Source organism: Carcharhinus amblyrhynchos, chromosome 7, assembly GCF_965287045.1.
Source record: "Carcharhinus amblyrhynchos chromosome 7, sCarAmb.v2.hapA, whole genome shotgun sequence".
In the NCBI taxonomy this organism is placed as follows: domain Eukaryota; kingdom Metazoa; phylum Chordata; class Chondrichthyes; order Carcharhiniformes; family Carcharhinidae; genus Carcharhinus; species Carcharhinus amblyrhynchos.
In genome coordinates this window covers 89,464,314-89,486,918 of record NC_137330.1, presented here as the reverse complement: position 1 = coordinate 89,486,918, position 22,605 = coordinate 89,464,314, and the positions used below count along the sequence as shown (strand labels likewise).

At 42.1% G+C, this 22,605-nt stretch overlaps 1 protein-coding gene across 1 annotated transcript in view; it reads right to left on the bottom strand.

The window, feature by feature from the left end:
- Positions 1 to 22,605, bottom strand: part of mdn1 (midasin AAA ATPase 1) — a 187,776-nt gene that overhangs the window by 134,905 nt on the left and 30,266 nt on the right. Inside the window, exons 12-19 of the mRNA XM_080192761.1 lie at positions 21,085 to 21,180; positions 19,732 to 19,844; positions 14,687 to 14,835; positions 10,626 to 10,686; positions 8,296 to 8,507; positions 7,362 to 7,465; positions 5,682 to 5,826; positions 3,448 to 3,544 (exon numbers count right to left, since the gene is read on the bottom strand). Of these exons, the coding sequence (XP_080048887.1) occupies positions 3,448 to 3,544; positions 5,682 to 5,826; positions 7,362 to 7,465; positions 8,296 to 8,507; positions 10,626 to 10,686; positions 14,687 to 14,835; positions 19,732 to 19,844; positions 21,085 to 21,180 (977 nt within the window). The remainder of the gene's footprint in view (positions 1 to 3,447; positions 3,545 to 5,681; positions 5,827 to 7,361; positions 7,466 to 8,295; positions 8,508 to 10,625; positions 10,687 to 14,686; positions 14,836 to 19,731; positions 19,845 to 21,084; positions 21,181 to 22,605) is intronic.

The following is a 22,605-nucleotide window of genomic DNA, read 5'->3' as shown; positions in this document are numbered from 1 at the left end:
AGCAAAGGAGAGCCAAAATTAGGATAAGAGAAGTCAATAACATAAGTGCAGTCAACAGTCTAAAATATATCCAAAAGAGGTTCAGGCCCAAGACAAGAGTGAAGATTTGAAAGATTTATGTCCAATTCTGTCATTGAGAAAAGGCAAATAAAATTGTTCCGTAATCGCAAACGAAAGATGGACAATTTTGGTACTAAGGTATTTCTATTCAGAGGTCTTAACAATTCAAAGAGGCATATGTTGTGAAACGATAAATTTAACACTTGGAGACGGTGGAACAGACACAGTTTATGCAAGCAGAGAGAGGAACTTTTTTTTAAAAAAAGTAATTATTGCACAAATATAGAGGTTAGAGCCATAAAGTTAAAGATAATAAATGGAAAATTGATATTCACAAGTAACAAAGTTGCAAGTCTGAGAACACCACACCAGTTAGTTTAACATCCACAAGAAAATAAAATAATTTTCTTCAGATGAAAGCTCAGTGCTCACAAGATGAGTCTGAGTGACTAAGAAGTGGTACGACAAATTCTTATCCAGTGCAACTTAACAATTGTCAACTACCCATCTAGTTCAATTTGTTTATTCAATGTGTCTTTTCTTTTTAAGAGGAAGCCACAAGAATTTTTTTTTCTTCTTTCATGGAATGTGAGTATCACTGGCAAAGTCAGCATTTGTCATCCATCTCCAATTGCCTTTGAACACATACCATCTTCTGGCTCTACACTCAACCATGGAACCCCTGGATAACAAGGAATCTTATGCCTGACTCCTATTATTTGTGATGTGGGTATGCCGGCGTATCACCTGACGAAGGGGGTAACCCCGAAAGCTAGTGAGTATATTATCAAATAAATAGGTTGGACTAAAACCTGGTGTTGTCAGACTTATCCTATTATTTGACCAGAGCTCAGCCTTCATCACCATTACCCCAACAAAACTCATCTCCAAACTCCAAGGCCTGGGACTCAGCTTTTCCCTCTGCGACTGGATCCTAGATTTCCTAACCCACAGATCGCAATCAGTAGCAAGAGATAATGACACCTCCTCCACAATCATCTCCAACAGCACTGCCCCACAAGGCTGTGTCGTCAGTCCTTCATTACTCTTTTATACATTTGACTGTGTGGTCAGATTCTGCTCCATCTCCATTTTCAAGTTTGCTGAAGATACCACCATAATGCGTCAGATCTCAAACAATGATGGGACGGAATGCAGGAAAGAGATAGAGAATCTGGTGAAACGGTGCAACGACAATAGTCTCTCCTTCAATGTCAGTAAAAAGATAGTAAAAAGTCTGACAACACCAGGTTTTAGTCCAACCTATTTATTTGATAATATACTCGCAAGCTTTCGGGGCTAACCCCGAAAGCTTGCGAGTATGTTATCAAATAAGTAGGTTGGACTAAAACCTGGTGTTGTCAGACTTTTTACTGTGTTTACGCCAGTCCAACGCCGGCATACCCACATCAGTAAAAAGATAGCCATCAACTTCAGGAAGTGTAATGGAGGACATGCCTGTCTGTAATCAACTGTGATAAAATGGAAAGGGTTGACGGCTTCAGGTTTTTGGGTGTCCAGATCACTTGCCCTGGTGCTTCCACACTGACACCATAGTTAATAATGCCCAGCAATGCTTCTACTTTCTCAGGAAGCTAAGGAAATTCGGCATGTCCACTACAACTCTCACCAATTTTTAGAGATGCACTATCAAAAGCATTCTTTCCAGTTGTGTCACAGCTTGCTACGGCTCCTGCTTTGGCCAAGATGCAAGAAATTACAAAGGGTTGTGAATGTGGCCCAATCCATCACGCAAACCAGCCTCCCATCCATTGACACTGTCTACACTTCCCACTGTCTTGAAAGAGCAGCCACCATAGTCAAGGACCCCACACTCTCCGGACATATTTTCTTCCACCTTCTTCCATCGGGGTAAAGGTACAAAAGTCAGATCACGTACCAACCAACTCGAGAACAGTTTCTTCCCTGCTGCTATCAGGATATTGAATGGACCCACCATATTAAGCTGATCCTTTTCTGCACCCTAGCTTTGACTGTACACTACATTCTGCACCCTTTCCTTTCCTCCTCCCGCTACGTACCCTATGAACAGTATGTTGTGTCTGTTTAGCGTGCAAGAAACAATACTTTTCACTGTATCCCAATACATGCAACAATAATAAATCAAATCAAAAATCAAATATCCCAGAAACCAATTAAGAGTCATCTCATTGTTGTGGATCTGGAGTCACCTGTAGACCAGAGCAGGCCAGAGTGGCCTATTTCCTTCCTTAAAAAAGGACATTAGCGAACCAGATGATAGGTCTTTATGACAAAGATAGCTTTATGGTTACCATTATAGGGACCAGCATTTTTATATTCCAGATTTATTAAATGAACTTAAACACAACTACCTCTGAGATTTGATCATGTCGTCAGAGCGTTAGCTTAGATCTCTGGATTATTGATCCAGTGACATTACCACTTGGCCACCAGCACCCACTGAATTAATAACATTGTATGAAAACTGGCACGGTAAGAGAAAGCAAACAAAAAGAAATGAAAATCTCTGAAACCCTGACTCTACTGTTCACAGAAGATTTAAAGTATTATCTTTTTTCAAACTGTGATACAATGTGCTCAAGCAATGAGCTCAATAATATCAAAAGTACATGGATCCGTCAAATAAAACGAGCCAAGATGAACAGGGGGACATGTATATTAACATTAATGTGTGTTATTTATATGGACTTCCAGAAAATAGCCTATACTTCAGAGTACCATTTCAGTGATGAGGGAGCGTTCCATTAAAGTGTGCCTTATTGTAATGGGTCATAAACTGCACTAGCATTTGTCATTCCAAAAGTGGCACCAATAGACAAACAGCCAAGACTGCTTCCAACATTCCCAGAGTGCAGGAGAAAAAACGCCCAGGTTCCTGAAGTGGAGCTGAGCAAGCACATGAATCGGAGGTGAAGTGATGTGCCTGCTGCAGTGCATGCTAGCAAAAGGCACTCCATTTTACAAAAGCCATTTCTTCTACAAAATCTCACCGTGGCCGCACATCAACCAGTATGAGTGACCTCACAAGAATCTGGGGACATAAAGGAAGCAGACAGCAATGGAAAACGGCAGTGATCCCAAAGTGCCAGATACAACAGCTTTGCAACAGGCTGTGTGCCCCACAGCTGCAAAATAGGAACATGGGACTTAAGAGCAGAGTTAGACATTGAGTTTTGCTCACTGAAGGCAATCCATAGTTCGCAATTTGCAAATCAGTGCGTTTCAGAATACATCCCATGTATTTTATTTATTAAGTTATGTTTATCTCAGTATCTGTAAAGTGTATACTATGCAAGCCACAACTTCCTACTCAGCAATATTATGGAATTAACATTTCTAAGGCTTTCATTAAGCGGAGAAATAATTTTATTAAGTTTTGGTTACCGGTTTCTGATGCCTGGTGGTAAGTTTCTCTTTCCCACGTCTGTTGCTGGATTCATGCAGGCAAACAAGCGAAACTCTGGGTCACGCTGTATGGGCTCTGTAACAGGATAAAGCAAGTTAGTAGTTATTGCAAGATTCGTGGACTTTTTTTTAAAAAAGTCATTTCTGGGCACCACTGGCTGGCCAACATTTATTGCCCATCCCCAGTTACCTTTGGAGGGCAGTTGAGAGTCACCACATTGCTGTGGCTCTGGAGTCACATGTAGGCCACATCAGGTAAGGATGGTAGATTTCATAAGAACAAAAGAAATAGGAGCAGGAGTAGGCCATCTAGCCCCTCAAGCCTGCCCCGCCATTCAATAAGATCATGGCTGATCTGAAGTGGATCAGTTCCACTTTCCCGCTTTCTCCCCATTACCTTTAATTCCCTTGTCTATCAGAAACCTATCAACCTGTGACTTAAATATATTCAACGAGATAGCCTTCACCACTTCAATGGGCAGAGAATTCCAGAGATTCACCACCCTTTGAGTGAAGAAGGTCCTCCTCAACTCCGTTCCAAAGTGCCCCCCCCCCCCTTATTTTGAGACTGTGCCCTCTAGTTCTGTTTTCCTTTCTAAGCGGGAAGAATCTCTCTACCTCTACCCTATCTATCCCCTTCATTATCTTATACGTCTCTACAAGATCCCCCCCTCAGCCTTCTAAACTCCAACGAGTACAGGCCCAGTCTATTCAATCTCTCTTCATAAGCTAACCCCCTCATCTCCGGTATCAGCCTAGTGAACCTCCTCTGCACTCCCTTCAAGGCCAAAATATCCTTTCGCAAATAAAGGGACCAAAACTGCACACAGTACTCCAGTTGTGGCCTCACCAGTGCCCTGTACAGTTGCAGCAAGACCTCCCTGCTTTTACATTCTATCCCCCCACCTCACTATAAAGGCCAACATCCCATTCACCTTCTTGATCACCTGCTGCACCTGCAGACTGCGTTTTTGCGATTTGTGCACAAGGACCCCCAGGTCCCTCTGGGATAGGTTTTTCCAACATTCGACAATAGTTTTATGGTTATCAGCAGATTCTTAATTCCAGATATTTTTATTGAATTCAAATTCCACCAGCTGTCGTGGTAGGATTCGAACCTGGGTCCTCTGGATTAATAGTCTAGCGATAATACCACTCGGCCATTACTACCCTCCTTACGTGGCAAAGAGGAACATTTATTTCTGCATTAAGTGACTACCCCAAAATCAAACTGGTGCACTAAATCTCTAACGGCAATAAGTTCTGCTCACTGCCTGGCGTAAAAAATATTGTAGCAAACTTCTGAACAGGTTAAGGACTGGTGGCAAGATGTGAAAAGTTTCACTGAATAGTGGGGTTTACACCAAACAGAAAATAATAGAAACAACAGACGTGGGAAACCAACCTGACAATGAATTTTGTAGAACGCAAGAAAGGTTTACCAGATTAATACCAGGTATTAATAAGTCTCATAAGACATACCTGGAGTTGTCTTATGAGGAAAGGTTGGACAGGCAAAATTGGTATCTGCTAGAGTTAGTAAGAGGTGACTTGATTGAAACATACAAGATCCTTGGGGATCTCGGCAGGGTAGATATGGAAAGGATGTTTCCACTTGTGGGAGGATCTGGAACAAGGGGATCATTGTTTCAAGCTAAGCGGTTGCCCATTTAAGAGTGAGGGCAGTTTTTTTCTCCCAGAGGGTTGAGAGTCTTCCTCAAAAGGCAGCAGAAACAGAGTTTTTGAAAATTTTCAAAGCAGAGTTCGATAGGTTGACAAGCAAGAATACAAAGGGTTATCACGCTAAGTAAGAATGTAGAGTTGACATAGCAATCTTATTGAATAGCAGAGCAGGTCCACTCCTGCCGAGTGGTTAGCACTGTGGATCACTGTGCAAAGTTTGCACGTTCTCCCTGTGTCTGCATAGGCTTCCTCTGGGTACTCCAGTTTCCTTGAACAGCTTGAAAGACGTGCAGGTTAGGTGCATTGGCCATGCTAAATTCTCACTGTGTACACAAAGAGATGCCGGAGTGTGGCGACTAGCAGATTTTCACAGTAAGTTCATTGCAGTGTTAATGTGGGTCTACTTGTGGCACTAATAAACAAACTCATGATTCATATGTTTGCACACTCCCATGTCCTCACTTGTATGAGCATATGTAGATTCGCATAAGTTAGAGATATCTTGTATATAAAGGCAATAGCTCTTGTACCAGTATCGCCTCGGTCCAGCAGCACAAGCGAACTTGTATCCCCTTCCAACAATCCACTCAGACATTCCAGTGTCTCTGCTGAAGCCAAATTGATCTCATCCAACAAGATCCACTCTCCTTTCTTCACAGCTTGCGCTAGGGTACCCTAGAAAATTAAAATCAATCGTCAAAGGAATAAAAGAGCGCAGATTGTTTTCTGACTTTGTGTCAGAGGGGAATCTATCGTTACTCAACTCACATTAGTCACAATCCTTGGCTGAAGAATGGGAGAAAAAAAAATGTATAGTTTCCTAACCCTGATAACTGTTCCATGATCCTTGCTGGAAACTGTATGCGTGGATCTTAAATGAAAATAGAATCATGTTCAAACTATGATAATCATTCTGCTTCCCACACCCAACAGAGTCAAATAGCCCAGGTTCATCTACTTAGGATAAACAAAAAATACTACAGATGCTGGAATCGGAAACAAAAAAAAACAAACAGGAAAATTCTGGAAAATCTCAGAGCTGACAAAGGGTCATCTAGACTCGAAACGTTGGCACAATTCTCTCTTCACAGATGCTGTCAGACTTCAGATTTTCCAGCATTTTTCTGTTTTTGTCACCTAATTAGGAGTTGGGGATGTTGTTTAATAGAAGTATTCAAAAAAAGTGAGGGTAAAACAGCAGAAGATGGCTCTCATTGGTCAACGAATTGATAACAAGGTGCAGATTTTTGGTAAGTACCAATATCAAAAGGTTAATTAGATATCTTTTGCACCCCAAAACACATCAGAATCTCAAGCATGGGATCACAAGTAACCACAGTATTTTAGATGTAGAATTTGAAACAGGAAAATGACTGAGGGAAGTGTGGAGAAACAACAGAATAATGTAACCAGGATAGATTACTCCTGAAGAACGAACCAGCTTTATGCTCGGGACAGAAAAAAAAACCATTCAGCCTGTCTCCAGCAACCTCACTATTGATGTTCTCAGCTTCCACTGCTGCTCTGCAACCCTCAGCATCACAATTGTTACTATAATTCAGGATCAGGGAATTCCCATGCAGCAAAACAATTTGGAAACTACTCAGGAAGCCCCAAATGTTTGATCAAAAGCCAGGGATAATTGCATTAGGTCAGAATGAGGCCAAGCACATGAACAAATCTGACAGCAGCTTCAGGCTAGTGCAGATGTGCAGTTAAACGTGAAAAATCTGTGAACTGATGTGCAAGACATCTGCCAACGCTCAAGAGCCAGAAAAGTGCAGAAAGGCATCCTCCAATTTGAATGTGAAATTGTGTCAACTCTCACTCCCACAGATTTCATTATGGAGTTTAAAATATTTTAATTAATTGTTAAACTTGTTTTTTTAGAATCTCTTCTCTAACCCAGTTTCATTTTCTATACTCAATTTAATATCTAGTTCATTGTTTCAACTCATCTGTTCATAGCTCCTGAACAAATCTTGAAATGATTGGTTAAGGGAGGTACAAGTTGCTCGGAGCACCACAGCAAGCTCCCACTCTCAATAATTTGCTATGGAGAAGTTCTTGGAAAATTCAATGGGTAAAGGCAAGTCTAAATCAGCAGTGGGTGGTCATTCATTCATTGCTCAAGCAAAGCTCTGACTCGATAAAGGAGGTGGTCAAATCTCTTCTGTCAGTTACTCAAGACAATCACTTTCACATCTTACCTCCACAAAGGCAAATACCAGTGCCGATTCGGTGAGTTTCATCTGCTGCTGAGCCTGGGTCAGACGTACACCAAGTAATTCCCATTTATCTCTCAGCCAGCCTTCTAAAATAAAACATATTCCATTTTGAGAGAGAAGAAATATGAGAACAGAATTCCAATTGCTTCTGCCAATGTAAATATAAGGACTTCAGCTAATAAATTTGTTTTAAAAAGACAAGATCAAAAGTTTTATCTCGCTTTCTGCCTTCTGTTCTCCTTATTCAATCTTTCCTCCCCTCTCACTGCACCTGAGTCAAAGTCAAATTTATCATTCACTCTTGTCTGTTCGATTCTCAAGCCTTTAATCTCACTTTGCCCCATTGCTCGCCTGGACCACTGTTGCCCTCGCTGTGCTTCTAATAGCTCACACTTCCAATAGCTATAAAACAAAAAAAACAAAAACAAACCTCACGTGACATCTGCCATGCAACAAAACCGTATCTACTTTCAAAGGTGGTACAGTGGCTATTGCTGCTGCCTCACAGTGCCAAGGATCTAGGTTCGATTCCGGCTTCAGATCACTGTGTGGAGGTTGCACACTTTCCTGCGCTCGAGTTTTCTCCGGGTGCTCCGGTTTACTCCCATATTCCAAAGATGTGCAGGTGAGGTTGATGGGTCAGGCTAAATTTCCCCTTAGTGTCAGGAGGTTTAGCCGGGTAAACGCATGGGGTTACAGGGATAGGGTCTGGGTGGGATTGTTGTCGGTACATGCTTGATGCGCCAAATAGCCTCCTTCTGCACCGCTACGCTAGAATATCTGCCAGAACTACTCTGCATTTTCCATCCTTTGTTACTTCAAACAGGTGCAACAGCACTTCACCCACACAGTAACCCAACGCATAAATAAAAAAGATTTTCAGAATAAACATTTAATATGTTTAAGGATTTCTCACTGTCTTCCTTGGCTTTCAGTTCCTTATTGATGGCAGCTTTATAGACGTGCAGCATCAGTCGGAGTAAATCCTGCCACCGTTTCTGTTTGCAGCATGTTTGAATATGGCCCAAGAAAGTCAGGTTCTGCTTCCTAGAATACGTCTGAATGAAAAGCTCTTCAAATGCTTCTCGCAAAGGCAACATGATAAGTCTACGGTCCATCGGCTTGTACCTAAACAGAAACAAACACAAATCCCAGATTTATTCTTTAAAATTCAGTTAGGGGATGAGGATGTCACTGGCTGGGCCATCATTTATTGTCCATCCCTAATTGCCCTTGAATGGAGTGGTCTGCTAGGTCATTTTGAGAGAGTATTTACGAATCTACCACATTGCTATGGGTCTGGAGTCACATGTAGGCCAGACCAGGGAAGGGTGGCGGATTTCCTTCCCTAAAAAGGATATTAGTGAACCAGATGGGTTTTTATGACAACCATCATTCGACTTTTAATTCCAGAATTTTGATTGACTTTAAAATTTCACCACCTGCCAAGGTAGGTTTCGAACCCAGGTCTCCAGAGCTTTATTCTGGGATTACTAGCCCAGTGACAATGCCACTAAACCACTGCTGGGTACATAAAACACTAACACCACAGCATCAACATTTAGAAGTGACAGATGTTGCTTTTGGTCCCCTAGCGCATATTAGTGAACCCAAATACCCAGAGCTGAGAAAAATCTCACTAGGAAGATTGATGTACAAATGCTGAAAATCAAATTTCAATTTTACGTCTAGGCCACCGAAATAAAATTAACTTTTTATGGAGAGCCTACATTAGATTACTTCCATCAACGACCTCTTCCCACTTGACTTTTTTTTTACTGAGAAAAGAGGCGAGTAAGAACGTTACTCTTTGTATTGCCACCAGGAACTACAATTTTATCATTATGCTTTATTAAAAAATATTATGGCAGATCCAGCATTTGAAGTGCGTCCCTAGCCTAATAGTTAGTTCTCATTCAGATGTTCCATTTACAGTTTGCTACAGGAATTGTTACGCTCTGCCCTTTCCATACTAGATGTTCTTTGCCATATTTCTGATTAAATAACACTAGCAGGTAAACCTGGGGTTTGATGGTGCAATGGATGGTGAAGCATCAGTGATGACTGAGGCACAACAGGGCCCTGAAAATACTGCCCAAGAGGAATGGCATGGCCTGTAGCTTTCTAAGTGTTTGCTTGGGCAGCACGATGGCACAGTGGTTAGCATTGCTGCCTCAATGCCAGGGACCCAGGTTCACTTCCAGCCTCAGGTGACTCCTGTGTTTACGTGGTTTCCTCTGGGTGCCCTGGTTTCCACCCACAGTCCAAAGATGTGCAGGTTTGGTGGACTGGCCATGCTAAATTGACCCTTTGTGTCCAATGCAGATTGGCCATGATCAATGCACCAGTTATGGGGTTAGGGTGAGGGATTGAGTCTAGTTAGGGTGCTCTTTCGGAAGGACAGTGCAGACTCAATGGGCCAAATGGCCCCTTCTGTACTCTAGGGATTCTATGAGTGTTCCTAAACAGGTGCACCTCTGTTTTGGGGGAAATCTAAATATATTAAATTACTGACAGCGATGCACAATGCAAAAATCTGTGCAAGAATCAATGAGAATGTCAAACTACCCATGGAGTATGTAAAGTTCAACATAAGGTGCAGTTTCCAAATTTTTAAGTATTTGCATTTTTAGTTAAGTGAAGTGTGCAGCGTGCACACCTCCATCATGCTGTGTGAACTCAATGTTATTACAATTACACACTTCTTCCTGGGGGCCTTTCCCTGTCAGTTAGTGCTCTAGAACTCCATCTACAACTAGCACACTCAGAGGGCATTGGCAAGAATGGACTTCCAATGGAGTGGTCCATCATCATACTTGGCAAAGGAGTACAATGTTTTGCCATTGCCTTTTGCAGAACAGTTGACTAGGACATTCTCCCTCAATTTACCACCTACTGTCAGATGTATCAGAAGGACTTACAAGCCGATAAGTCAACCTGTGTGGTTCTGTAACCACAAAGCAGGGAAAAAAATAGGTTTCTGACAATCCACATCTAATAACCTGCTCTGAAAACTCTGCTCACATTTTGACAGTCAGTCAACAACGTTCCAAATATAACAACCCACAATTTTCTAAACATTGTAATTCCCACCTTCAGTGTCGGAGTACCCCCATCAGCTGTCAAATACTAATAATTTAAATCATTTTAAACTGCAAAGAAATATGCCAACTAGCCTTGCGTACAATCAGCTACTCATTCCGCTCCATCAGAATCCAAGAGTCATACCCCAGCTACAACACTTACCCTCCAAGCAAGTCTGCTGTGTCACTCTGTTGGTTCATATTTACAACCTTCAACTTGTGACCTGAAATAAAATACACAGGGATAGATAGGTTCTTGATTAGTAAGAGAAGCAAAAGGTTACAGGGAAAAGGCAAGAGAATGAGGATGAGAAAAATATCAGTGATGATTGAATGGCGGAGCAGACTCGATGGGCCAAATGGCCCAATTTTGCTCCAAAATCTTTTGATATTATTAAAACAAAACTAAATCTTTACCATTTACATTTATTTTTCAGAATGTTGAAAATGCACAGACAACAATCAGCCATTGCTTGCTGTCAGGAAAAAAACTCAAAATGGAGTCAGCCCTTAATTTTAAGGGAAAATATAAATTCAAGTATTCTGCTTGCATTTTACCAACATCAAGACTTAATTGTAATATCAAAATTTAGTGAAAAACTTGAAACAACACAAATAATTATTTATTCAAATGTTACTTCAGATGGATGAGAGGTTCAGCTGGTTTTTAGCCTCGGAGTTATGTCTCTGGATGGACAAAAAGAAAAATGATATAAAGATGGACACGAAGGAGCAATCTTTGGATTTCAACTTGTAGTCAAATGGCTGAACCAGCAACCAAATTTCAGAAAATATTGCGAGAATTGAAGAAAACTTGCTGTAGGGCTTGCCCTTTTTTGAAACTGATTTTTTTTAAATTATATATTCAACAGAAAGTACTTTTATAAAAACAAAGAGAATGCTGACAATTTTACAATGTCTGCTAGAATTATTTACTTCAGGAGGTGAAATTCACATTTGTTAGCCATCCCTCAAACTGACTTTGTTATATCTTCACTGTCTGATGGGTAAATGCAGTTACAAACATTCCAATCTTGGAAAGCTAAATGCAACTGAACATAATGATTAACACACCCACTTCAGTACCCAGCAGAGTACAGACTGAAGAGGTGATGGTGCCCAGGATGAGTAATGCAGACACTCAGGTAGGTAATGAACCAAGGGATATCCTAAAGAGAATGGATGAAGTGGAGAAGAAAATCTCACCATTCAAGGGGGAAGTTTCCTCAGTGGGCCCACCTTCAGTCCTTGGAAATCCTGAGGGAGACTTTAGGTTAAAGTTGACACTGTTTGCATTCAGTTTGGTCTTGATGTGCAGTTCCGAGTGAGTGGGGTCTGTGGCCACTCTGGCCTGGTGTCAAAATTAATTCCTTCAGGTTCCGTGTTTGTAATGCGGAGATAGTTTCCTGTTTGTGGAGTTTTAATAAATAGTTCTCCTTTGTTCCATAGGGGAGCATGCTGGGTTGGCTGCATATATTAAGGTTGTTTTTTGTGTTGTAATCCTTGCATTCACAGTGAAGGAGTAAACGTACACTTTGCTTGGTTTGTGGATAAGACTAGTACCACAGCAGGGTGGTGGGCAGGTGGTTGGTTTGGTCTCATTAGTCCTCATAGTGGATGAAGAATTCCTCTTGTTGGTGTTGATGTGGCAGAACTAATGGGCTTGTGTTTTTCTTTTATACTTTGGTACTTTGGGATGAAGGAATCTTTGCTCGTCTTCTAAGATACAGAAAGGTCGTGTATCCTGAAAAAGACTGAGTTTTATTTTCTGTCGTTGCCACCTTTGGTGCGGTTGGTGTGGGAGGAAATACACATTGGTGCACTCTTGGACATGGTTGGTTAATCCTTGGATAGCTAGCCAAGCTCGGGTTGGTTCTTCATACCTGACTGCTTGAGTAAGTGACAAGAGAATGCTTGAATCTTGTTAATGGCGGGGTTTAAGTGACAGGTGTCCAGAGATAAGGATAGTTTGCCTTGATCAATATAGAAGAGGGGTGTGGGTTCGGGCAGTTAGGACTCTGTTTATTCAGGTCAGGTGGAGGGTATGTCGAGCAGGGGTGTGGGTCACCCTCCTCAGAGATATTGCTTGTGGGGGCGTCTGGACTGCTCCCCTTCCAGAGACTTGATTCCCCTGGAGCTGGAGCATCATGTTGGCTGCAGGTCCTGAACGCCAATACAAGTGGCTTGCTTCTGCATTGCTGGTGTCTTTTTGCAGCTGGACAGTGGGCTGATTGGAGGAGGAGGTCACCATCTTCCATGTGATCTCACATGGGGGTTGTTTCTTATCAAATGTCTGATCCTGGTAGCATTTTTGTGGAAGTATACATTGTTAGACTACACCTGACATCTGTTCGTTAATCCTGGTTTTCCCTCTTTTACCAGTTTCCTTTCTTCATCTGGGTAGTTGAGGTGGCGATTCAGGCTCCGATGTCATATTTCATTCCGGAAGGTTCCTTTGCATTGTCAGAAGAGTTGTATCCCCCCAGAGACATTCCATTAATGGGTGTCTTGAAGATTCTTCTTCTCCTTGTTGGTGGGGTTTCCTCAGTAAAAGTGGTTTAATTTTTCAGATGATGGTGGGGTCTGAGCGATGTCTCTGATGTGGCTGGAGGGGAGAGGGGTCTGTTGTGCTACAAGTTCTGGCGTGGATAGGAATCCTTGATCCATTAACTCCTGTATGAGAACGCGCATTGTTGCATCATGTCTTGTATCAATGGCGGTATCCTGATGTTGCCCCTTTTCTGGGGTATCCTTTTATTGCTTGGAGATTCCAGGATATCTAATTAGATCTTGATCGGTTATCTATCCCTCAAAGGATCCAGTACTTTTTTTGTTTGTTTTTATTCCAATTCAATCAAATCAAATCCAATTCAGAGTCTCACCTCCTGTCTTGGGCTTGATCTAAGTGATCCAAGCTGATTGGAGTAAGGCATAGGTCGTCCTCCAAGGCTTGATCTCATTTGCATCTTAGCCAAAAGGCCGAGATGCCACTTTTAAAAATTACTTTGAATGAAACTAAAACGTAACCTAACGACTTCAACCAAGCACAGCATATGTCAATACTACACTTTGTGTAAGCCAAAAGGCTGAGAAATCGGGATATTGTGTAGCTGTCTTTGTTATCCTGAGGAGGCGTGTGCAATGGTGCTATGCACTCATGGCTTTATCCCGTTATTCCCAGTTTCCCTACTCTTTCTGGAATCCTTTAATTATCTGTATGAATGGAGACGCCGACTACAATGATAATCTGAATATTTGCTGGTTTTCTGTGTATCATGATCATTCTGTGCTGAGTTTGATTTTGGGGATTTGTCGTGCCTTGTGGCAAAATGGAAAATGGAAAACCTTCAAGAAAAATATTCATAAAAAAAGCGCTAGTCTTAGTAAAGGTGACCATGAAATTATCAATAATTGTTGGAAAAACCCATCTGACTCAATGTCCTTGAGGGAAGGAAATCTGCCACTCTCACAGGGTCTGTCCTACATGTGAATCTAGGGCCACAGCAATGTGGTTGACTCTTTGCAGTTCAAGGCCATTAAGGAATGGACAGAAAATGGTGACCTGATCTGTGACGCCCACATACCATGAAAAAAATTAAAATTTAATGATTTACTTCAGGAAAATTCACTACACGGGGTAACTTTGTTTGGTCAACTTCTTGCCCTCCTGAAGATATCAGCTCCTGCTGGAGAGCATTCCACAATGGTCTGTTGTCTTTGAGTGGTCATTCTTCAAATGTCAGCCCAGATAGGGGCTTGCTGGATTATGGATACAAGCCTTGTGGGATTATGGATACAGAGCTGGAACAACCACAATCTAATTGTTACCAGAATCTACACAAAATCCTTATTGATTTTATTTTTTGGTCTCCTTGCGTGGCCCAGAAGAGGTGACAAGTGTACAATCCCTACTGCCAAACTTGAGCTTATCAATCAGATACCAGGATCAAACATGGCACCTTCAATTTGTCACTCTTTCAGAAAATCCATCAGCTCTGGTGAAGGGTCAGCCAGACTCAAAATATTGGCTCTATTCTCTCCTCACTGATGCTCACAGACTTGCTGAGATTTTCCAGCATTTTCAGTTTTTGTTTCAGATTCTAGCAGTCACAGTAAATTTGCTTTTATCATTCTAGCCACTTAGCTTGCCTCATTGCATACAATATATTAAACCTTGTTCCAATAGTAACACAAAGTTTATTCAACAAACATTGTTCTACCAACCTGTAATTCTGGCAAGGTACTGGACTGTCGAAGTTTTTCCAGTACCTGTTTCACCAACCAATAAGACAGGCTCCTTTTTACTTAGGCAAACAGCCAGCTGCTCCAGCAGGAGAGAGGAGGGCCGAGTGGCTGAAAATGGCTGGGTTTCCCTTAAAACAAAGTGCAAGAAGTTCAGTCAGACAAAAGCATCCTGGTTGAAAACATGGAATACTTATCTATCAAGTAAGATGGGGGAAATGACAATTAGAGGCATTGGGATAGAGGACTGAAGACAAGAATGAGGTCTTGGTAGGAATGAAGGAGGGAGAAGAGGAAGAGTAAATTCTGAGAGTCTCCCCCGTATAATTCAATTGGATAATGAGGAAGTAGAGAGAAATTTAAACAGCTGGTTAAGTCTTCTCCCAGATAAGAGCCGAGGTGAATTGGAAGAATTATTGCAATCTTATAAATGCATTTGTCGGAACAATTAGGTAGAACAGTGACAGTTATACATGTAGATGTGGGGGAAACAGTTCCAATAAAGCAACATCTAAGTACAGAAGGAAATTGAATGTGTATTCCGAAATGACAATATTAAATCGAGTTCTAGTGATTGGAGTTCACCTATTGTAAATGGTGCAAAAGTCCAATGACAAAGACTTTGTACGGTTCAATTCCAGCCTTGGGTAACTGTTTGCACGTTTGCCTTGTGTCTGCGTGGGTTTCCTCTGGGTGCTCTAGTTTCTTCCCACAGTTTTAAAGATGTGTAGGTCAGGTTGATTGGCCATGCTAAATTGCCCCTTGATGTCAGGGAGATTAGCAGGATAAATATGTGGGATTGTGGGGTTAAGGCCTGGGTGTGATTGTTGTCAAATGCAGCCTCGATGGGCCAAATGGCCTCGTTCTGTACTGTAGGGATTCTAGAGGAAAGTGAATGTCCTCATCAAGAGGAATTTGTTTCCTGTACCATGGTTGAGACATTGCATTGTTGGACAGGTTAAATTCATTGCAAAAACAGACTTGCTAAAAGATACATTGGCAAATACCTTTGTCCGAGAGGGCAAAGGAAATCTCAGCATTTATGACGCCAGATGGCCGTTTATCAACTTAACATTACACTATTCAATATGAAGAACATATCTTTATTCATTAGTCTCTGAAATGTTAAAGTTATTCTGGAACTGAGTGCAGAAGAGGTGACTTTAAAGTGGAGTGATAAGGGAATTGACATGTGTATGCTAAAAGCCCAGTCCATAGGGCAGATAACAAAGGGAAAGAATGATATATCCTAGCACAGTAACTGGAGAAGGAGATACAGTCGAGGCAGCTACTGTCACAGCAGCAATGTGTTGTTGTATGTACGATTGTATGTCTTTTCACCAAGACATAGCAATTGGCTTTGAGATACACCCAGGAAGCTTTTGAGTTTAACCTTGGTGAGAATGAGGGGGCAGCTAACCATGCCATTTATGATCTGACAGTTCTAAAAAAAATGTCATCATTCTGAAAGGTTAGAGGGAAGTCCCCCAGGACCGGATGGAATGCATCCGAGGGTTCTGAAAGAAATGGCAGAGGTGATAGTGGATGCCTTGGTGGTTATTTTCCAAACGTCGCTGGATTCCGGGGAAGTGCCGGAAGATTGGAAAGCGGCTAACGTTACGCCGTTGTTTAAGAAGGGTGCCAGGCAAAAGGCAGGGAATTATAGGCCGGTTAGTTTAACGTCTGTTGTAGGTAAAATGTTAGAATCCGTCATCAAGGAGGAAATAGTGAGGCATCTTGAGGGGAATTGCTTGATAGAGCAGACGCAGCACGGTTTCGTTAAGGGGAAGTCGTGTCTGACAAATTTATTGGAGTTCTATGAGGATGTGTCTAGGGCGGTGGATAGAGGAGAGCCAGTGGATGTGGTCTTTCTTGATTTTCAGAAGGCGTTTGACAAGGTACCTCACAAGAGGTTATTGCAGAAGGTAAGGGGGCATGGAGTTGGGGGTAGGGTGTTAGCGTGGATAGAGGATTCGTTGTCAAATAGGAGGCAGAGAGTGGGGGTCAATGGGTGCTATTCGGATTGGCGGTTGGTGACTAGTGGAGTGCCCCAGGGGTCGGTGCTGGGGCCTCAGCTATTTACCATTTATATAGAAGATCTGGAGGAGGGAACCGAGTATATGGTGTCCAAATTTGCTGATGACACCAAGATTGGTGGAACAGCAAATTGCACGGAGGGTGTGGAGAGTCTGCAGAAGGATCTAGATAGGCTGGGCAAATGGGCCAGGAAATGGCAAATGGAATTTAATGTTGGCAAGTGTGAGGTGGTCCACTTTGGTAGGAATAATGGTAGGAAGGACTATTACTTACGGGGCGAAAAACTGCAGCAGGCGACGGTGCAGAGGGACCTCGGGGTCCTTGTGCATGAGTCGCAAAAACCCAGCCTGCAGGTGCAGCAGGTGGTCAGGAAGGCTAATGGGATGCTGGCCTTCATAGCAAGGGGGATTGAATATAAAAGTAGGGAGGTCTTGCTGCAGCTGTATAGGGCATTGGTGAGGCCGCAGCTGGAGTACTGTGTGCAGTTTTGGTCGCTGTACTTACGCAAGATATTTTGGCCTTGGAGGGAGTGCAGAGGAGGTTTACTAGGCTGATACCGGAGTTGAGGGGGTTGAGCTATGAGGAGAGGCTGAATAAACTAGGCTTGTACTCGTTAGAGTTTAGAAGAATGAGGGGAGATCTCATTGAGACATATAAGATGATGAATGGGATGGATAGGATAGAGGTGGAGAGACTCTTCCCGCTCAAAGGACAGTAGGACTAGGGGGCACAGCCTCAAGATAAAGGGGGGGGTGGTTTAGAACGGAGTTGAGGAGGAACTTCTTCACTCAAAGGGTGGTGAATCTCTGGAATTCTCTGCCCGTTGAGGTGGTGGAGGCTACCTCGCTAAATATTTTTAAGACACGGGTTGATGGGTTTTTGATAAGCGAGGGGATTAAGGGTTATGGGGAGAGGGCGGGAATGTGGAACTGAGCCACGACAGATCAGCCATGATCTTATTGAATGGCAGGGCAGGCTGGTAGGGCGAGATGGCCTACTCCTGCTCCTATTTCTTATGTTCTTATGAAAGAAACTTTGGGGAGGGATAACTTCCTACTCTTTGAAATGACACCATGGGGGTCTCATGACATTCACTGAATTTGTTCCAAAAAGCAATGGAGTGATACAACTAATGTGCCACCCAGTGGCCAAACTGTGCAAATACAAAATGATAAGATAAAGCATTGCTTTGATAATAGTTTAAAAAGGTGCCAAGGGCTTCACAGCAGCAACCTAAATTTGACTCCAAGACATTCGGAAATATTGACGAAGGTGAAGGGGCATCTCTAAAAAGAGGGAGGGAATGCCAGAGCACAAAGCTTCAGCAGCTTGTAGGCATGGTTTGTGGTTAAATTCAGGCGTGCAGAAAAGACCAGAATTGGAACAACAGAGATCTTTGTAAAGGTGGAAGAGATTGCACCAGGAGGGATGAGGCAAATGGAGGAATTTAAAATCTAGCAGATGAATTAAAAGAAAAAGAAAAATTGCCAGACAAACACTGATTCGGTTCAACAAGGAGAGGGGCAATAGTGAACGGGGGCAGCGGAGTTTAGGTGAGTTTGTTCATGGACAGTGCCAAGTGGAAGGCTGCCCAGGAGAACACTGGATAGTGAAGTCTCATGTTAACAAAAGGTATGCATGAGGGTTTCAACAGCAAATAAAGTCATGACAGACACTGCCACCACATTGTCATGGAACTTGGCAGCTCCCAGTGGGGAATTGAACCCCAGTCTCCCGTGTGACGGGTTGGGATACTATCCTTTATACTAAAGAGGATGTAGCAGAGTAATATCTGAAACTAAGGGTATTTTCTAATTTGCAAGAAGGCAGTGAAATCCTGATTTGAACTGGAGAGTCCACAATCGCGAGATGCTGGTCCCCAAGAAATCTCATACCTCAGAATAGCAGGAAGGAGAAGGAGCATCAAAGTGAATGCCAGAGAAATGTGTCACACCCTGGTTTTGTTCCAGGAGTGAAGGGTCCTGTTAGGTATTCTTCGCAAGGAAGCAAAAATAGACCTGGGAATGTTTGGTTGAGATTTTTGCATTTAGGGAATGTTTATGAAGTAGACTGGTAAATTAATAGAACATGAGTTGTTTAACTCTTTTACAAGTTGTTTGAAATCTTAAGAATAGAATAGAATCCCTACAGTGCAGAAGGAGGCCATTTGGCCCATCGAGCCTGCAGTGACCACAATCCCACCCCACCTTATCCTGCAACCCCACACATTTACCCTACTAGTCCCCTAACACTAGGGTCAATTTAGCATGGCCAATCAACTTAACTTACACATCTTTGGTCAACTTGTGACAACTCTTTCATTGAATAACAGGGAGTTGGGATTTTTTTCTTAAAAATATCTCCACCAAGACCAATGGTGACTTCAACATTTTTCATATCACCGTAACTCTGTTCTTTGGTTAGTGACACTTGCTTGACGATATTATGAAACAAACCTCCCTTCTAATTCCCCATCAGCAAATGTCCCAGCACATTACAATACTAATTTGATAAGGAAAAGAAAAATGGCACAATTTGTTTTTGTTTGATTAACATTCTGCTAGAACCTGCAATGGTTTCTAAATGTCAAAAGCCCTAGGGCAGAACTCAAATTATAGTCGCTGCAAGCCTTGATCCTTCCAAATCAGTTATTTATTAGAATTATTGGTTATCAAGCTCATACTATGCTCGGGCGACTGTGTGTTTGCATGTTATCCCCATGCCTCTGTGGGTTTTTTTCTGGGTGCTCTGGTTTCCTCCCACAGCGTAAAGATATGTGGGTTAGGAAGACCGGCCGTGCTAAATTGCCTTTTAGCATCGGAGGGACTAGCTAGGGTAAATAAGTTGGGGTTTTGGGGATAGGGCTTAGATGGGATTGTGGTCAGTGCAGACTTGATGGGCTGAATGACCTCATTCTACACTGTAGAGATTCTATTAAAACCGATCCTGAAATGACAAATGGAGATGTTGAATTTTAAAACTGCACTTACAACTGCAATAGGACGACATCGCTTCTTTTTCGGGGCAGAACAGCCCGTCCTACCGTCACTTTCATCTCACTGAGCTCAACAGCAGGTTTATACAACTTACAGAAGAACTCCGCCTGTAACACAAGTAAAATCAAATCATTCCCCTGGGGGAACAAACAATTCTGCCTCAACTCTGAACATTTTCAGATCAACAACACACAAGAGGAGGGTAGAAACTAATCATTGCAGGTTTTGAAAAAAAAAAATCCAAATGTCCCAGCACATTACAACACTAATTTAATAAAGAAAATAAAAAAAGGCACAATTTGTTTTTGTTTGATTAACATTCTGCTAGAACCTGCAGTGGTTTCTAAATGTCAAAAAAACCCTAGGGCATTTAAAAATCGCACTCAAATTTTAGTCACCGCAAGCCTTGATCCTTAAAAAAAAACTAATCATTGGAATTAGGAAACACTTGTGCACAAAAAAGTGGCAGAAGTTTGGAATTCTCTTCCACAAAGAGCAATTGATGTTGGATCAGTGCTAGTTGTAAATTAGCACAGTGGCTAACACTGCTGCCTCACGGGATCAGGGACCCCGGTTCAATTCCTGGTTTGGGTCACTGTATGGAGTTTGCACATTCTCCATATCAGTGTGGGTTTCCTCTGGGGACTCCGGTTTCCTCCTATGGTCCAAAAGATGTGTGGGTTAGGTGGATCAGTCATGATAAATAGACCCTCAAGTGTCAGGGGAACTGGCTAGGGCAAATGTATGGGGTTATGGGAATAGGGCCAGGGTGGGATTGTGGTTGGTGCAGACTTGATGGGCTGAATGGCCTCCTTCTGTACTGTACATTCTACAATTCTATAAACTCAAGATTGACATTTTTATTACCCAAAAAGGTACTGTGGGGAGATAGCAGGCAAATGGGTGTTACAGACCAACCACAACTTTGCTAACTGGCAGAACAGGGTTAAAATGACTAATTTCTATTTTTAATGTTCCAAAGTACGGTGGATGGTGGAAAAAAGTGAATAAATTTAAGGAGGAGTTAGACAGACTTTTAATTTTTAATGGGTTGAAGCAGAAACCCATTTGGGCAGAAAGCAGAAAAATGGGGACGAGGAGCATATCGGCCATGGCTGAATCTGAATGGCCTAATTCTGTCCCTATACCATATGAAATTATTACCAAAAAAGTGAAGTAAAAAGACAAAATACTGCAGATGCTAGAATCTGAAATAAAAACAGAAAATGCTGGAAAATCTCAGCAGGTCTGACAGCATCCATGGAGAATAGAGCCACAGTATGGAGACTCCTCATCAAGTCACCCATTAACTCTAAGGAGAGAATGCAACAGGAAATGAAACTATACCTTTTCCTTTGAAACATTCAGCTTGCTCCCAATTATTTCTGCCATTTTCTGCCTGCTCCTCTGTTTAGACATCATGGCAGTGAAACAATCCAATGCCTGGGGTTAAAAAAAAAATCATCACGTTAAGCAGTCAAGAATGTTTTATGGCACGCCTGTCCAATGCCCTCAATACTTTAAGCTTAAATAAACAGCCCAAAAATTCCAAGAAATCTCAGCAGAAACAAATTAACAATGTTACAATCAAGTCAATAGCTTCCATGGAACCCCTATCTAGTGGACTTATTGGGGAAAAAAAACACTTGCTATGGACATGACCACAAGAAATTGATAAGGGTTGTTCTGTACATCCTGACTCATCCATGCAGCAAGTCCCCAATCCCATTCTAACATCCAGTCCTTTTAATTAACGAACCTCAGTCTTTCACCTCCACCACACTAACTTTAATTTGGTGCAAGTTTTGATGGCTGACTAGGTGATGAGCAAGTTGAGGAATGGCATTAGCGAACCCCCCCATCCACTTGCAGTTTATTAATAATATTTAAGTTTTAATTCCAGCATGAATTATGTATCCCCTTTGTATCTTGTATACATCCCAGAGGATCAGCTATTACATCTCATTCCTGGGCTGAAAAAAAAACTAACATTTTTCAGTCTTTTATAAATATTTGGTAGGCATAAAATAATTTAAAAATCTGAATGCTATTTATTAGTGTCACAAGTAGGCTTACATTAACACGGCAATGAAGTTACTGAGAAAATTTCCTAGACTTTGCATTCCGGCACCTGTTTGGGTACACTGAGGGAGAATTTAGCATGGCCAATGCACCTAACCAGCACGTTCTTCCAACTGTGGGACCCAGAGGAAACCCACACAGACAGGGGGAGAACATGCATACTCCACACAGACAGTGATCCAAGCCTGAAACTGAACCCTGGTCCCTGGCGCAGTGAGGCAGGAGTGCGAACCACTATGCCACTGTGAATATTCACTGCTTGGAGCTCACACTATTTTAAGCCCACAGAGATTGCAAATCTTTTGACTGCCTTCTTTTGCTGCACAGGAAATGTTTTAATTCTCAAAAACAGACCAGAGGGAAAACCCATTCAGTATTTACAAATAGTAGACTTTTCACTGCTGTCCCCGTTGACTATCCTCAAAACATGCAATTCACCTAAAAAAAAAATCAGTGAACAGTTCCTTAAAATTACAAATCTTTATTAAAAAATTCCAAAAGCTAGGAGTCAATAAAATACCGTTTTTAAAAATTTGTTCATAGTATATGACATCACTGGCTGGTCAGCATTTATTGCCCATCCTTAACTGCCCTCGAGAAAGTGGTGGTAGTGAAGGTACATCCACAGTTGACCTAGTGGCAGTGAAGGAACAGCGCTACAGTTCCAAGTCAAGATGGTATGTGACTTGGAGGGGAACTGGCAGGTTATGGTGTTCCTATGCATCCACTGCCCCGGTCCTTCTAAGCGGAGACATCACAGGTTTTGAAGGTGCCTTCGAAGGTGAT